The following is a 16,665-nucleotide window of genomic DNA, read 5'->3' on the forward strand; positions in this document are numbered from 1 at the left end:
GGAATGTATAATTATGACATAGGGATAAGAGAAAATTTCAATACCAAGACACACAAATGCACACACTTCACAGTTTTGTGGGTTTATTTGGGAATAATTCTTTCAAAATCTTCTATCTAATTGTATGTTTGTACCCATAAGCCATTCACCTCCTCATTCCTACCTTTCTCTGACTCTGGTAACTATCATTCTACTCTATCTCTACCTGTATAAGATCAACTTTTTAGCTTCCAAATATAAGCAAGAACATGTGATATTTACCTTTCTGTGATGGCTTATTTGATTTAACATTATGACCTCCAGTTCCATCCATGTTGCTACAAATGGCAAGATTTCATTTTTTATTGCTAAATTATATTCCATTGTGTATATATACTCTACATTTGTATTGATGTATTTGCTGGTAAACACTTAGGTTATTTCCATATCTTGTCTACTGTGACTAGGGCTGCAATAAACATGGGGGTTTAATGTATCCCTTTGATATACTGATTTCATTTTCTTTGAATAAATACACAGCAGTTGAGACTACTGGATTATATGGCAGTTCTTTTTTTTTTTTTTTTTAATTAATCAGTATTTTTATTATAGTTTTGTGGGGTACAGTTAAGGATTAGGTGTACAATTACGTTTCATTCAGACACCCTGTTGATAAGAGGTGTTTTCCCAGCCCCAGACAGATATTTGCTACTGTTAATCCCCTCCCCCTCCCCCCCATAGTTTCCCAGTACCGTCAGTCATTTTATTATAGTATTACATTGGATGTTCAAGGTCCATTATATGAGTGAGAACATGTGATATTCTGATCTTTGTTTCTGTGTGAGGTCACTCAGTATTATAGACTCTAGTTCCATCCAGGTTGCTGCAAAATTCATGATTTTGTTCTTTTTTATGGCTGCGTAGTATTCCATCGTGTATATGTACCACCTTTTCTTCATCCAGTCCTCTTTTGATGGGCAGCATGGTTGTTTCCAGGTTCTTGCTATTGTGAACAATGCTGCGATAAACATACGTGTGCAGGTATCTTTTTTATAGAGTGATTTGTGTTCTTCAGGGTATATTCCCAGTAGGGGGATTGCAGGGTCATATGGAAGTCAATTTTTAGAGCTTTTAGGAATCGCCACACTGCTTTCCACAGAGGTTGCACTAGTTTACACTCCCACCAACAGTGTAGAAGTGTTCCCTTTCACCACACCCTCTCCAGCAGCTGTTATTTTTTGAGTTGTTGATAATTGCCATTCTGACTGGAGTTAGGTGGTATCTCAGTGTGGTTTTGATTTGCATCTCCCTGATGATTAGTGAGGTTGAGCATTTCTTCATGTGTTTGTTGGCTGCTCGAATGTCTTCTTTTGTGAAGTGTCTGTTCATGTCTTTTGCCCATTTTATAATGGGGTTGTTTGTTTTCTTCTTTTCAGTACGCTTCAGTTCCTTGTAGATCCAGGATGTTAAGCCTTTGTCAGACCTAGAGTTGGCAAATACTTTTTCCCAGTCTGTGGGCTGTCTCCCTGCTCTCTTGATGGTTTCTTTGGCTTTGCAGAAGCTTGTCAGTTTAATAAGGTCCCATTTGTCTATCTTCTCTCTTAAGTCCTGTGGGTTTCGGGTTTTGTACAGAAATTTTTTGATTTATTGTAGAGATGAGGTCTCGCCAAGTTGCCCAGGATGGTCTCAAATCCGTGGGCTAAAGCAATCCTCCCACCTTGGCCTCCCAAAGTGCTGGGATTACAGGCTTGAGCCACTGTGCCTGGCTTCCTCTGATGTTTTCATATGTGGAATGAGGCTTGAGAGAAGGTACCTGTACATCCTCTGGCCCCTACAAAGTAGCTAGTTTGATTTCTTCACAGTTATTTTTCCGGTGGACATGATTTCATTCTCTTCATTGGTTGTACTAGATGGCAGGCTGTCATTTTTATAAACTAGATAGCAACAAGGAGAATTGGATACATCGAATGGCTGAAGAGTTTCCCAAATTTTGCCAGATTTTTTAGTTTTTACACTTGAGAATCCAAAAGCAGATACTTGATTTTTAAAAAATTTCCAAATGGGAATTTCTTTGTATAAAACAACGTTTAACAAAAAAAATCCTAGAGTTCTGATGAAATCTTCCATTAAAATATTAAATTATGTTAATGACAGTATTTGAGTACATTGAGTATAATGTGAACAGTACAGCAGCAGTGAGTACCAGTATGTTAACAAGAATGCCTCTTACAAAATTATGGTGTTGGAACTGTCTTTAGAATGAATATAAGGATTGTTTGGTTATATAGCATAATTTATATCAAGGAAACTTAAATGAGCATTTGATTATTTAAAAAACAAATGTATAGGCTTCCATACATTGTTGAAGAATTTTTTGCTGCTCTATTATTTTAAATGCCAATATAATTATTTGGATTAACTTCTGTTATAACTCTGTTTTTTAAGTATACCTTCTATGGAATTTTGGCCAGGTTTTCAGATGAAATAAGATGAATTCAGAAGAAATTAGAGTTCTTTCTACTTAGGAATGTTTAAAATAAGCTTTAAACTTCATATTTTATATTGTCAAAGTATAATGTATTCTCTTATATGCATAGTTTGCATTATATATTATGCTACTGCATGTATTTTTTTTTTTTTTGAGTTGGCATCTCGTCTCACTCTGTCATTCAGCCTGGAGTACAGTGGCATGATCATGGCTCACCACATCCTTGACCTCTTAGACTCAGGCAGTCCTCCCACCCCAGCCTCCTGAGTAGCTGGAACTACAGGCACATACCACCATGCTCAGCTTTTTTTTTTGTAGAGACTAGGTCTCACTGTGTTGCCCAGACTGGTCACAAACCTCTGAGCTTAAGTGATCGTTCCTCCTTGGCCTCCCAAAGTACTGGGATTACAGGCGAGAGCCACTGCACCCAGCCTCCATTTTTAAATACTATCTAAGCTAAATGTTTGGAGACCTACTAGCTGAGACACTTTACAAAAAAATATTTCATTTTTAAAATGTGGGGTACAAATGAGGGTTAGGTACATATGTGGTCATCATACAGGTAAAGTGTGGGTACCCTTATTGATGCTATGTGCCCCCCTCCCCTAGCAGTGTCCCACTACTGCCAATCCCTTTTATGGTTTTATGATAAATGTTCAAGGTCCACTTATGAGTGAGTACATGTGGTACTCAGATCTTTGTTTCTATGATAAGTCACTGAGTATTATAGATTCTAATTCCACCCAGGTTGCTGCAAAGTTCATGATTTTGTTTTTTTTTTAGGCTGCATAATATCCCATCATGTAAATGTCAATGTACCATATTTTCTTTATCTAGTTCACTTTCGATAGCACATTTAGCTCCATATTTTTGCTATTGTGAATAATGCTGCAATAAACATGCGTGTGCAGGTATCTTTATTATAGAGTGATTTGAATTCCTCTGGGTATATTTCCAGAAGGGGAATTGCTGGGTCGTATGGAAGGTTGATTTTCAGATTTTTTAGAAATCGCCACAACAGAGGTTGTACTAGTTTACGTTTCCTCAAACAGTGTAAAAGTGTTCCCTTTTCCCCACATGCTCTCCAGCATGTTTTTTTGTTTGTTTGTTTGTTTGTTTGTTTTTGAGTTATTGATGTTGGCCATCCTAACTGGAGTTAAGTGGTATCTCAGTGTGGTTTTAATTTGCATTTCTTTGATGATTAGTGAGGCTGAGCATTTTTTCATGTATCTGTTGGCTGCTTGTATGTCTTTTTCTGAGAAGTGTCTATTCATATCTTTTGCCCATTTTTAAATGGGGTTGTTTGTTTGTTTTTTTTTTCCTTTCAGCACATTTGAGTTCCTTGTAGATCCTTGCTGTTAGGCCTTTGTCAGATATACAGTTAACAAATACTTTTTACCATTAGGTGGGCTGCCTCCCCACTCTCTTGGTGGTTTCTTTTGCTTTGCAGAAGATTTTCAGTTTGATGAGGTCCCACATGTCTAACTTATCTTTTATGGCATTCACTTTTGGAAAGTTGATCAGGACTTGGTTGCCTATTCCAATTTCTGTAAGGGCATTTCCCACATTTTCATCTTGGATTCTTATAGTTTGCGGTTTTGCATTTAGGTCTTTGATCCATTTAGAGTTGATTTTTGTGTATGGTGATAGGTAGGGATCTTGTTTGAGTCTTCTGCATGTGATCAACCAGTTTTCCCAGCACCGTTTACTGAATAGGTTCTCCTCGCCCCATTGGTTGTTGGTGGAGACTTTATCGAAGATGAATTGGTTGAGGAATTGAGGTTTGGCTTCCAGAATCTCTATCCTGTTCCATTGGTCTATATGCGTGTTCTTGTACCAATACCAGGCTGTTTTGATTATTGTAGTATAGTAGAGTTTGAAGTCTGGAAGTGTGATACCTCCCACTTTGTTTCTTTTGCTAAGGATCATTTAGGCTATTTGTGGTCTTTTATGTTTCCATATGAATTTCTGTATTGTCATTTCCAGGTCTGGGAAGAATGACTTTGGTAATTTAATAGGTATTACTTTAAATCTGTAGATTGTCTTTGGTAGAACGGACATCTATGTTAATTCTTCCAATCCATGAGCATGGAATATTTTTCCATTTGTATGTGTCTTCTTGAATTTCTTTGAGCAGTGGTTTGTAGTTTTCATTGTAAAGACCTTCCACTTCTTTTGTTAGAAAGATGTTAAGGTATTTCTTTCTCTTTTTTGTGGCTATTGTGAATGGGATTGTGCTTTTTATTTGGGTTTCTGTCTGTTTATTGTTGGTGTATAAGAATGTGACTGTCTTTTGCACATTTATTTTATACTCTGAGATTGCCAAAGTCCTTTATCTGTGCAAGGAGGTTTTTGATAGATTCTCTTGGGTTTTCAAGGTATAGGATCATGTCATCTGTGAAGAGGGATAACTTAACTTCCTTGTTTCCTATTTGGATACCCTTGATTTCCTTCTCTTGTCTAATTGTTCTAGCTAGGATTTCCAATATAATGTTGAACTGGAGAAGTGAAAGTGGGCAGCCTTGTCTTGTTCCAGTTTTTAGGGGAAAGGCTTCCAATTTCTGTCTGTTTAGCAGTATGTTAACTGTGGGTTTATCATAGATAGCTCTTACTATTTTGAGGTATGTTCCATCTATGCCTAGGTATTTGAGAGTTTTTTTAATCAAGAAAGGATGCTTGGCTTTGTCAAAAGCTTTTTCTGCATCTAATGATATAATCATATGATTCTTATTTTTACATCTGTTGATGTATTTAATTACATTTACAGTCTTTCAGGTGTTGAACCAGCACTGCATCCTGGAGATGAAGCCTACTTGGTCATGGTGGATGATTTTTAAGATGTGTTGTTGAATCCAGTTTGCTAGAACCTTGTTGAGAATTATTGCATCTATGTTCATCAAGGATATTGGCCTGTAGTTTTCTTTTTCTCTTGGATCTTTACCTGGTTTGGGTATCAATGTGATGTCAGCTTCATAAAATGATTTGGGGAGAGTGCCATCTTTCTTGATTGCCTGGAAAACTTTCAATAGGATTGGTATCAGCTCCTCCTTGTATGTTTTGTAGAATTCTGATGGAAAACTATCTGGTTCAGGGCTTTTTTTGTGGGTGGTTTTCTTTTGACAAAGTCAATTTCCTGAGTTGTTATTGGTCTAGTTAGGATCTCAATTTCTTCTTGTTTCAACCTTGGGAGGTTGTGTGCTGTCAGAAAGTCCTCCATTTCACTTAGGTTTTGGAGTTTTTTTCCATACAAGTGTGCATAGTAGTCTCTGATAATCTTTTATATTTCTTCAGGTCAGTTGTGACTTGATCTTTTGCATTTCTGATTGTGTTTATTTGGGCTTTTTCTCGGCCAGAATTGCTAAGGGTTCATCAATCTTGTTTATCCTTTCAAAGAAGCAGCTTTTTGTTTTGATTTTTTTCTATGATACTTTTGTCTTCTATGTCCCGTATTTGGGCTTTTATTTTGGTGATCTGGATTCTTCTGCTGAAGTTAGGGTTTTGGTGGTCTTGTTTTTCCAGCTCCCTTAGGTGACCTGTTGGACCGTTAACTTGTGATCTTACTGTTTTCTTCATATGTGTTTATAGAGATATAAACACATATGAAGTACTGCTTTCTAAGTACTGCGTTTGCTGAGGCATCTTTTAAAGATCCATGACTGAGAAGTGGATTGGAATGAACCATCATAGAATAATCCTGTATTTCTCTGAAAATTGTTTACTATTATTTCATCAGTTTTGGTCTGCTTATATTGTTAACTATCATTGTAGGCTTTGCTTCTTTTAACCTTATGTCCTATGGTTCATTTTAAACCTTCGATTATATGTACTTGATAAGAAGTAATTTCCTGTTGCATAGTTTTCTTATCTGTGTCTCATTTTAAAATTAATAAGGTTCAAGTAATTTTCTATATTAATTCAACAGGCATTCTATTTTTAATTGCACCTATAATTGTACTTTTAATTTTTGTATTGTTAATATTTGTAGTATTTAACCTTTGTTGTATACTCACAGTTGTACTTGAGCTATTGAAAGTACTTAGTTCTTCATCAGGAAGACAACAATTCAGAGAAATACCATTCTCTGGTGATTACTAAGAAAAAGAGCAGGCAGGTATCTGTATTGACTAGGTCTATCAAAATCTTTTTCTGTCTTGTGCGTCTGTATAAATGAATGTACTGTTATATAGAAGGTATTTTCCAAATGCCTTGAAATAAAAAGTAGGTTTCATTCTCCTGTTATTTAGATATTGTTTTCTCAATGGATAAAGTTGAAGAGGAAAAAGAGAAGGCATTAAATACTTCTGAATTCTACAGTTTGGCTTTAATCTTGCTCTGTTTTACATGCTGTAAACTTAGCTATAAGTCTGTTAACTAACACCTGGTGGTATCATTTTGCTCACTTAAAGTACCCATTCTTTCTTAAGCTTCAGTTCTATGGGGGAAAATAAATATAATGAAATAAAATAAAAAATACGCATTCTTTGTTATTTTATGAGTAATTATGTCAATAATAGTGAGAATTTGCGTACTTGAGAATTATATTTTTGTTGTCATCATCTTATGCTTAGCCATACTATCAATATCTTCCAAAGTGCAAATTACCTTCACTCTGGGGAAAGGATATTTCTTACTTGTTTTGGGAAGTGCATTCATTACCCTAGACAGAATTTCCTTCCACCCAGGATGATTTTGATAATTAGGTATCAACTGCAACTCCATTTATACAACTTAAAATTTTATGAGACACCAACCTACCACTCATAAAATTAGATTAAAATAGACTTTTTATTAACCATATTAGAAATCCAAGGTATTGATACAGTTTTTTGCTGTACATTTCTAGAGGCTCCAGATTTGTTAATTTGTTGTTTTAGTTCTTTTGTGTTAGTTATGTTTTAGGTATTTCTAAATACATAGCTACTAAGTAAAATAAGAAATTAAATATTTTTGATGATTTTTGTAAAGCAAATCAGTTACTTGAAAAGAGTGCAAATTCATTTTTAGTAATAGATCTATGAAAATAGCTTGTGAGCCGGGCTCGGTGGCTCAGCCTGTAATCCCGTGCTTTGGGAGGCTGAGGTGAGTGGATTGTCTGAGCCCGCGGGTTCGAGACCTCCCTGGGCAACTTGGTGAGACCTCATCTCTATAACAAATCAAAAATTAGCCGAAAGTGGTAGCGCGCACCTGTAGTTCCAGTACTTGGAAGGCTGAGGCGGAAGGATCACCGGAGCCCAGCAGGTCGAGGCTGCAGTGACCGGGAGCGACCACTGCACTCCAGTCTAGGAGACAGAGTGAGACTCCAACTCAAAAAAAAAAAAAAAAGAAAGAAAGAAAAGAAAAAGAAAATAGCTTGTGTATTAACTTTAGCAATTTCAGTAGTATTATATTATAACTGGGCCATTTTATGCAGAGAAGTAATGTTTTTAGCTTCATTTGAGTGTCTAAAAAGAATGACAATAAAAGGATTAGCCAATTATTATTTTTTTACCATCTGCCAATCTGTTAATAATACAGATGTGAGGTTAACAAGGCGTTTATGAAGTTTGTGTGATATTGCAAACACACATCTTGACAAAATTTAAGAAAAAAAGCAATATTTGGGTCTTTTGCCTATGACTGTCTCTATTTGTGTGCTCACATACCGACCTTTGTATGGTAGGCTTATTTTTGTAGTTTATTCCTTATGTTACCTTTGCTGATGTGATTTTTTTCTGATTTTTTCTTTGACTAGTCAGTTATTAGAGCATTGAAAGGAAGTTCTACTTAGGAAAGGCCTTTCTATTGCTTCTCTTCTTTGCCTGCTTTCTACTTTGTGGTATATTTTACTGTGTGCTGGGGAAATGGTTCTGGACTCATTTGAACTCCAGACAGAAATATAATATGCTGAGGGTGAGAGAGTGGCTGAGGAAAACTGTGTTGCTACGATGGAAGCAGTCGTCATAGATACCCAAAACTCATCTACATGAGTGATTTGATTTAGATACTCCCCTCTTGCCCTCAAAAATACCATTTCCTTGCTTCTATTTCCAGTTAAATAATGTGGATAATAACTTTACCCTAGGAATAGTTGTCGTATTAAATTATTTTTATTACGAGTAGTAACTTTTGAGGGAACAAAATGAATGATAGTAATGAGTGATGCCCGTTTACATGAAAGGGAAATCTAGGGGCCCAATATTAGAGCTTTTCTATTTCTGGGTCTGCTAGCCGTGTGGTACTTTTAAGAATTATGACTGAGAAGTGGATTGACATGAACCATAATAAAATAATCTTCTCTTTCCCCCAAATTTCCTTCTGGCAAGAATTTTATTAGTATGGGGGAGGTGAGGATGGAATACATTTTTTTTAGGAGGGAAAAGTAATGATTTGGGCCATAGTCAAGTTATAACACTGTCTTAGAGTAACTTCTAAACTGACTTTAATCTTTTTCTTTTTGTCATCCTTCTACTGGATTATGTAAAAGTGGTTTCCCAATTCTCTTTAGATCATTGATACGCTTAGATAAGAATTTTTATTTGCATCTATATGGACATTAAAAATATAATTTACTCTTATTCTAGAACAGGAATTTGTGTTATCAAGATGTGTCATGAAAGTAGTTGTGTTTTAATTTTTAAAAATTGGCTTAATAGGTCACTCTAGACAATTGTGTCGAAGTTGGGCGGATTGCCAACACCTACAACCTGACAGAAGTGGATAAATACGTTAACAGTTTCGTCTTGAAGAATTTTCCTGCCTTGCTGAGCACTGGGGAGTTCTTGAAACTCCCCTTTGAGCGTCTTGCCTTTGTGCTTTCCAGTAATAGCCTTAAGCACTGCACTGAACTTGAGCTCTTTAAGGCAACCTGTCGTTGGCTCCGCCTGGAAGAGCCTCGAATGGACTTTGCAGCAAAATTAATGAAGAACATACGATTTCCACTGATGACACCACAGGAGCTCATTAATTACGTGCAAACAGTGGATTTCATGAGAACTGACAATACTTGTGTGAATTTGCTTTTGGAAGCCAGCAATTACCAAATGATGCCATATATGCAGCCAGTTATGCAGTCAGACAGGACTGCCATTCGATCTGACACCACTCATTTGGTTACACTAGGAGGAGTGCTGAGGCAGCAGCTGGTTGTCAGTAAGGAATTGCGCATGTATGATGAAAAGGCCCATGAGTGGAAATCATTAGCCCCTATGGATGCCCCAAGGTACCAGCATGGCATTGCCGTCATTGGAAATTTCCTCTATGTCGTTGGTGGACAGAGTAATTATGACACAAAAGGGAAAACAGCAGTCGATACAGTCTTCAGATTTGATCCTCGATACAATAAATGGATGCAAGTTGCATCTTTAAATGAAAAGCGCACCTTCTTCCACCTAAGTGCCCTCAAAGGATATCTGTATGCTGTCGGTGGACGAAATGCAGCAGGTGAACTGCGTAAGTGTGTGCATTTATACTAAGCATAGAGACAAGTTTTTTAAACCCAGAAATTCTTGTTAAATCACAAAATAAGCAGTTCTGTAAAATTAAACTCAAAATAATGTAGCTAAGGTTTATTTTTAAGACTATTTTCTTTCTTAGAAGATATTAGAGACCATCTATATGCCGTATCTGGGCAGATATTGTTGGCTGGGGCACAAATTATATCTTCCAAATATATCAGTATGTTGTGGAGTATTTTATTTGTGCAATACATGTTGTTTTCATCTTGAAGGTTCACCTAAAAAGTATATTCACCTAATTTAAATTCTAAATGAATATTGAACAGAAATTTGGCATGTTTTATCATTTCCGTTGTAAAAGCTCACATAGTTTACTAAGCTGATAGTTTACTAAGCAGGTTAAAATCCTTCATTATGGAAGATTTTTGTTGTTTCTTTTTTATGTAATTGGCTACTTATCAGAGGCCACATAGATCATTTTCTTTATAGATTGAATATACAGAGTTCAAAATTATCCAAAGTTTATTTACTGTGAATTATGATCTGTGACTATTAGTTTTAGAAATACTTTTCTTTTGGTGAAATACTAGACAGTTTTCTTCACTGTAAACTGATCTGGTTTTATTTGATGGTCACATTTTTGTCTTCTTAATCTAAGATTTGTCACAAGTACTCTTTAACATAGAGATACTTTGGCTGTATAAATTACTGCTAAAATGTTTAATTTTATTTCAGATCAAATTGGGACAGTGTACTTTTCCCCCCAAAATGGCAGGAAGACCACATTTTGTGCTGTGACTGATAGATCTGTCATTGACATTGGTGTCTGGCATTTTTTTTTTCACTCCTTTTCTCTTATTCTTTATTTTAAATAGAGTCCTTGTTATTGACCAATATTCCAGGCTTCATAATGCTGGGGAAGTTCAATATATTTGCACTAGTTCTGGATAAACTCAGAGTAATTCTCAGAATCTTTCAAAAAATATTCTAAGGAATAAAAGGTAGTTGAATATATTTGAGTTTAAGCTATTTGTCGGAGAAAAGAATTGCTCTCAGCTCTTTTTTTTTAATTAATCAGTATTTTTTATTATGGTTTTGTGGGGTACAGTTAAGGGTTAGGTGGACAATTACGTTTCATTCAGGCACCCTGTTGATAAGAGGTGTTTTCCTATCCCCTGACAGATATTTGCTACTGTTAATCCCATCCCCCTCCCCCCCATAGTTTCCCAGTACCATCAGTCATTTTCTTATAGTATTACATTGGATGTTCAAGGTCCATTATATGACTGAGAACATGTGATACTCGGATCTTTGTTTCTGTGAGAGGTCACTCAGTATTATAGACTCTAGTTCCATCCAGGTTGCAGCGAAATTCATGATTTTGTTCTTTTTTATGGCTGCGTAGTATTCCATCGTGTATATGCACAAAGATTAACTCCAAATGGATCAGAGACCTAAATGTAAAAGCTCTCAGCTCTTATATTTTCTTGTTTTTAAAGCTCTTTTTTGTTAGTGACATGGTCTTAATGTTACTAATCTTTACTCCCAGTTTTTTATTCCTTTGTTTTTACAGTGACACTTTTTCTAAGACCAGATTTTCTATAATGACCTTAAACTACATACGTTTCCCAGTATATTTTAATAATCAGATTTTTAGAAGCACTTTAAGCATAAATGCCCTTCGTGTAGAATTATCATTCAGATCTCCTTGGTTAACCTACACACTAATGATTTTTCATATTATTACATTATTATATTATTTTAAGTTTATGGTGTCTGGTACAATCCGGAAGGTACAAGTAGTGACTTGGTTGTTTCTTGGAAAAGCCACTTGTGTAAGATAATCTTTGGATTCACAAATAATAGGCCATCAACAGTGGCAGTCAGTGGTCTCTTTTCTCAAAGGAAATAGCTACATTGTTCCAAATCAATGTTTTCTTGTTGATGTTATCATCCCTGTTGATATGTAGTTACTAAATTTTCAATATATTGCTCCTAATATTAATTAGAAGATTTATTCTTCTGGGAGTTTATAATAGGCCATGGAGAGTCGTTTCATAAAAAAAGAAACTAGAGTCTTTCTGACCCATTCCCACTCTTTGAGTTCCTTCTATGTTTGTTATACCCATCTGGGAACAAAAAATGGGCTACCTCATCGGACAAGTGACTCATACACAGGCTTCCTTTGCTCTTGACCTTCAGAACTCCCCCTCCATTTCTGATTATAAAGTCTTCTGTGTTTCATTTTGAAAGTGAAAAGAAATAAGGGAATCATGTTTTTTTGTGAGCTATTCCCAAATTCATATTAACAATTTGATTATATTTAGGTTTTTAAAATGATATCCCTAAAAGTTAACCTAAGATAATGACTTTAAAAAATAGTCTCCCTCTTGATGATAAATATGACCCATTTTTCTCATTTTATAAATTGCATTCTTTAAAAAATGCACATCTGATTATGCTATAGACACAAACCCTCCATACCAAGAAACTACACTAATTCTAATAATAGTCCATTTATTTGATATTTCACTCCATTTGAAATGATATTCTGTAAGTAACTAAACTTTTGTAGGAAATGATTCCCTTAAAATCAGCATATACATCAAGCACACTTTAAAGCCCATGGCTAACATCATACGCCAAGTAAATTTTGTACTAAATATTTTAAGTTAAAACAGATTTGAAATTTTAAAAATTGTGTGATTGACTTATGAAGTGCCCTCAAATTGAGAGTCTTGATTTCAGAGAACCTTTAGACCAAAGAGAGTTGTTACAAAAAAACATGAAACAAGAGACTTCATTTTGTTCTGACCCATCCCTTTGCCTTTGAGCTTCTTCTATGTTATACTCAAACGGGAACAAGAAGTAGATAGTCTTGTCTTGTCACATAAACTTGCTTAGCTTGCCCTGATTACCCCTATCAAAGAACAATATAAATAAGATTTTCTGAATTCTATCCATTAATAGTGTTTCCCTTTATATAAGTAAGAAATGAATTTGTGGCAACTGGCCTTTCCAGTTTTCTTGGGGCCATCGTTTTTGCAGAATAGCAGATTTTGGTTTTAAAGAAACTCTTGCTTATATTTCTGAATGTTCCAGCTACAAGCAGATATTTTATTATATTTTTTAATTTTTTTAATTTTTAATATTTTAATTTTAAAGATGTGGGGTACAATTCATGGTTAGGTATATAAATGTTGATTATGCAGGTACCCTTGTTGATAAGATGTGCCCCTCCCTCCCCTAGCAGTTTCCCTCAACTGCCAATCCCACCCCCGCCTCCCCTGGCAGTTTCCCACTACTGCCAATCCCTTTCTTTTTTTTTTTTTTTTTTGAGTTGGAGTCTCACTCGGTCGCCCAGATTGGAGTGCAGTGGCCGCTGCCGTCCACTGCAGCCTCGCCTGCTGGGCTCCAGCGATCCTTCCGCCTCAGCCTCCCGAGTAGCCGGAATTACAGGCACGTGCTACCATGCCCGGCTGATTTTTTGATTTATTGTAGAGATGAGGTCTCGCTGCCCAGGCGGGTCTTGAACCCGCGGGCTCAGGCAATCCACTCACCTCAACCTCCCAAAGGTGCGGGATTACAGGCTGAGCCACCGAGCCTGGCTGTCAATCCCTTTTTTATAGTATTGTGATAAATGTTCAAGGTCCACTTATGAGTGAGAACGAAGCTGAGATTTTAACTTTTCTCTTGCCCCATAAGTTTTTTGAAAAAATGGAATCTCCTCCTTCCACACACACTCTAACATCTGTTATATAATAAATTAACATTCCCATTGTAACTGATTAGGTTGACATATTCATATGCTTATATAAATAGAGGGAGGTAGGTAGTATTGATGGGAAATTTATGTAACAATTTAACAGATTCATTAGTGCCAGCACATCAGATATTCTTCATATAAACAACAACCATTGCCTATATATAATTATAAAAAGAACACAGTGGTAGCATTTGCAAGACATTTTAGATCATTTTAATTCACTTGACCTTTTAAAATGCTTTCGTGGAATGTATGGACCTAAGGAAAAGCTAAATACATAGTATATCAAAAAAAAAAGACCATCTCTGGGTGTGTGTGTGTGTGTGTGTGTGTGTGTGTGTGTGTGTATGTGTATGCACACATACATGTACATATCCTCCTAGCTTGTTGCTGAAATATAATTCCTTGGAAACGCTGTTTTCTTTTGTCACTGGTTACAATGGGAAACTAGGGGAAGCCAGAGTAGCTGTCACTTAAGTGTAAAAGGAGTCAGTTATTTCTGGCACCTTTCAAAATTGTGTCATATAAGAAATTGATCTTCCATTGAGGTTTTCTACATTGAAGGAATATGACAGCTCAGATATCTTTTACTTCAGTTAAATATTAATAAGCCAAATTTTCAAATAATGAAATAACTTATAGAAAGCACTTTGGACTTTAAAAAAATAAATGTACAATAAAATTACTAAAATCTGCTTCCATATATTTTAATGGGTTTGGGGTGTTCTTGATCACTAATCAGAAGTCTATATTTCTAGAGTCCACGCCCCCTCCAGGGGAGCCATCAATGTTCAGATGGTTTCCTTCAGGCTTAATCTATTTTCTAATCCCAAAGAACAAATATGATCCACATCACCTTTTTGGACTGATTCTGAATTCCCATGGAAACATCTAAGAAAATAAGAATTCTTGATACATGTGAAATACCATCTTAAGTGTAATTCTTAAATTGGGGAGATTGTCTAACTTCTCAGACACTAGACCACCAGATTACTAAGGTTAATTTTCTAGATTAAGGGTCAGCAAACTTCTGTAAAGGGCCAGTTTTGTGGGTCATTCAATCTCTGTCACAACTAATTATGTCAGCTGTTGTAGTGCAAAGGCAACTCTAGACTATTCATAAGCAAATAGGTGAGGCTGTGCTCCAATAGAGCTTTATTTATGAACATTAAAATTTGAATTTTAAATGATTCTCATTTGTTACAAAATAGTCTTTTGATTCTTTTATAACTTAAAAAAATATAAAACCATTCATATTTTTATCTTGTGGACCATACAAAAATAGGCAGTAGACTGAATTTGGCTCATGGGCTGAGGCTTGCTGGCTCCTGTTCTAGATTTCTCCAGTTGCCTCCATACCATTCCCAACTCTCATAGATTTTGATGGAACCACCACTTTCTGGTGCCAAGTCTTTGCTTTTCATCATCTGTTTCTCCCTTCTCCCATTAGAGCTGTTGGCACTAACCTATACCTGACTATCTTATAAATATGGAAAATAGAAATAAGAATAAATGTATCTACTTTTTAATTAAATGCATTCTATTTTAAAACTAAATACTATTGATTTTACTGATAGCAATAGCAGTTCTGCGTGGATAAAGTTTAAAGTTTGACAAAGATTAAAGGACTGAAAATGCTGGAGGAGATGGATTATTTAGCTGGAAAAAGAAAATTTTAGGGATGATAAACCCTTATATAGTTATTGTGTTACTGGTGGTTAATAGCCATCCTGCACTGAGGCACTACTGTGTGAGAAAGTATAGATGGATTCTTGTAACTCCTTTTAGGGAAAAAATTGCAATTAACTTGTCACAGAGGAGCAGCATTATCTTTCTACATAGGAAAATATTAATAATGATAAAAAGTAAATATCTGTTCAACTTTTAACTCCAATATAGAAGAAATAAGAGGAAATAAATGGAATCACATCAGAACAGTTGGAATTAGACATAAGTAAAAGCAGTTACAATCTAGAAATTTCAAAGTTTAAGGCAGAGTCCTGCATTAAGAAAAATATAAAACTTTATAGTGAATTCTGTCTTTGGTTTCAAAGAGCTGGAGAAGATGATCCCTGGAAGTCTTTTAAAATCCCCTTTCTGATAGGATGTATGATTAGATTATTTTATCATAAAATCCTCTCATTAATTACTTTGTTAATGCCAAGTACCAATCAATACACTATGTTCTCTGTTAAGTGTAGAGAGAGATTGAGATAATAATATACATTCAGTAGAATTTTGCTTGGCAGTTATGTAAAATTCATGCCAAAGGCAAATGGAAATAAACATTTGAAAAGATATCCAGTGACTGGAAATAGTCAAAAACAATATTGGTGCATGTGCCAGTTTAACTTGGATTGCACTGGCTTGCAAGTAACTAAGTCATAGTCCAGTGGCTTTATCACTCAGTAGACTTCTGCTTACACATCACTGCCTAGCAATATATTATATGATTGGTCAAAACTTCAAGGGAACCTGCAAAATTGAATTTCGGTTTTAGCTTGGTGCAGTGCTTCCCTGAGCAGTGTTGTGGTTCTGTTAGTAAGAAAAACAGTAAGATTGGGAGAGGCAAGAAATTGGATTAGCAGTTGTCAATGTCTGCAATAAATATTGTTAACTTTTCAAGTCAATCTATAACTTGTGATTTTGACTAGAATCCTCATAATAGCCTTTCTTCTTTTTAAAAAAGAATTACATCTTTCATCTGTCTTGACTGTCATTGTTCTATCCTTTAAGTTATAACAGGTTGTTTGAAAAATATTTGAGCAAGTTGAGGTCACTTATCTAAAATACTTTATATTAAAGATGATAAATTTAGCCGGGCTCGGTGGCTCAGCCTGTAATCCCGCGCCTTTGGGAGGCTGAGGTGAGTGGATTGCCTGAGCCCGTGGGTTTGAGACCCACTTGGGTAACTTGGCGAGACCTCATCTCTACAATAAGTCAAAAAATTAGCCGGGCGTGGTAGCGCAAGCCTGTAGTTCCAGCTACTTGGAAGGTTG

General features: G+C 35.8%; 1 protein-coding gene across 5 annotated transcripts in view; it reads left to right on the forward strand.

Annotated features, from left to right (window-relative positions):
- The window catches only part of KLHL13 (kelch like family member 13), a 111,586-nt gene that overhangs the window by 89,796 nt on the left and 5,125 nt on the right, over positions 1-16,665 (forward strand). For all 5 annotated transcript variants that reach the window (XM_021716546.1, XM_021716528.1, XM_021716536.1 and 2 more), the window contains one exon: positions 9,100-9,895. In XM_021716546.1, coding sequence (XP_021572221.1) covers positions 9,100-9,895 — 796 coding nt within the window. The remainder of the gene's footprint in view (positions 1-9,099; positions 9,896-16,665) is intronic.

The sequence above is a fragment of the Carlito syrichta genome, unplaced genomic scaffold (genome assembly GCF_000164805.1).
Source record: "Carlito syrichta isolate Samal-C Ts95f unplaced genomic scaffold, Tarsius_syrichta-2.0.1 Scaffold106073, whole genome shotgun sequence".
Classification (NCBI taxonomy): Eukaryota; Metazoa; Chordata; class Mammalia; order Primates; family Tarsiidae; genus Carlito; species Carlito syrichta.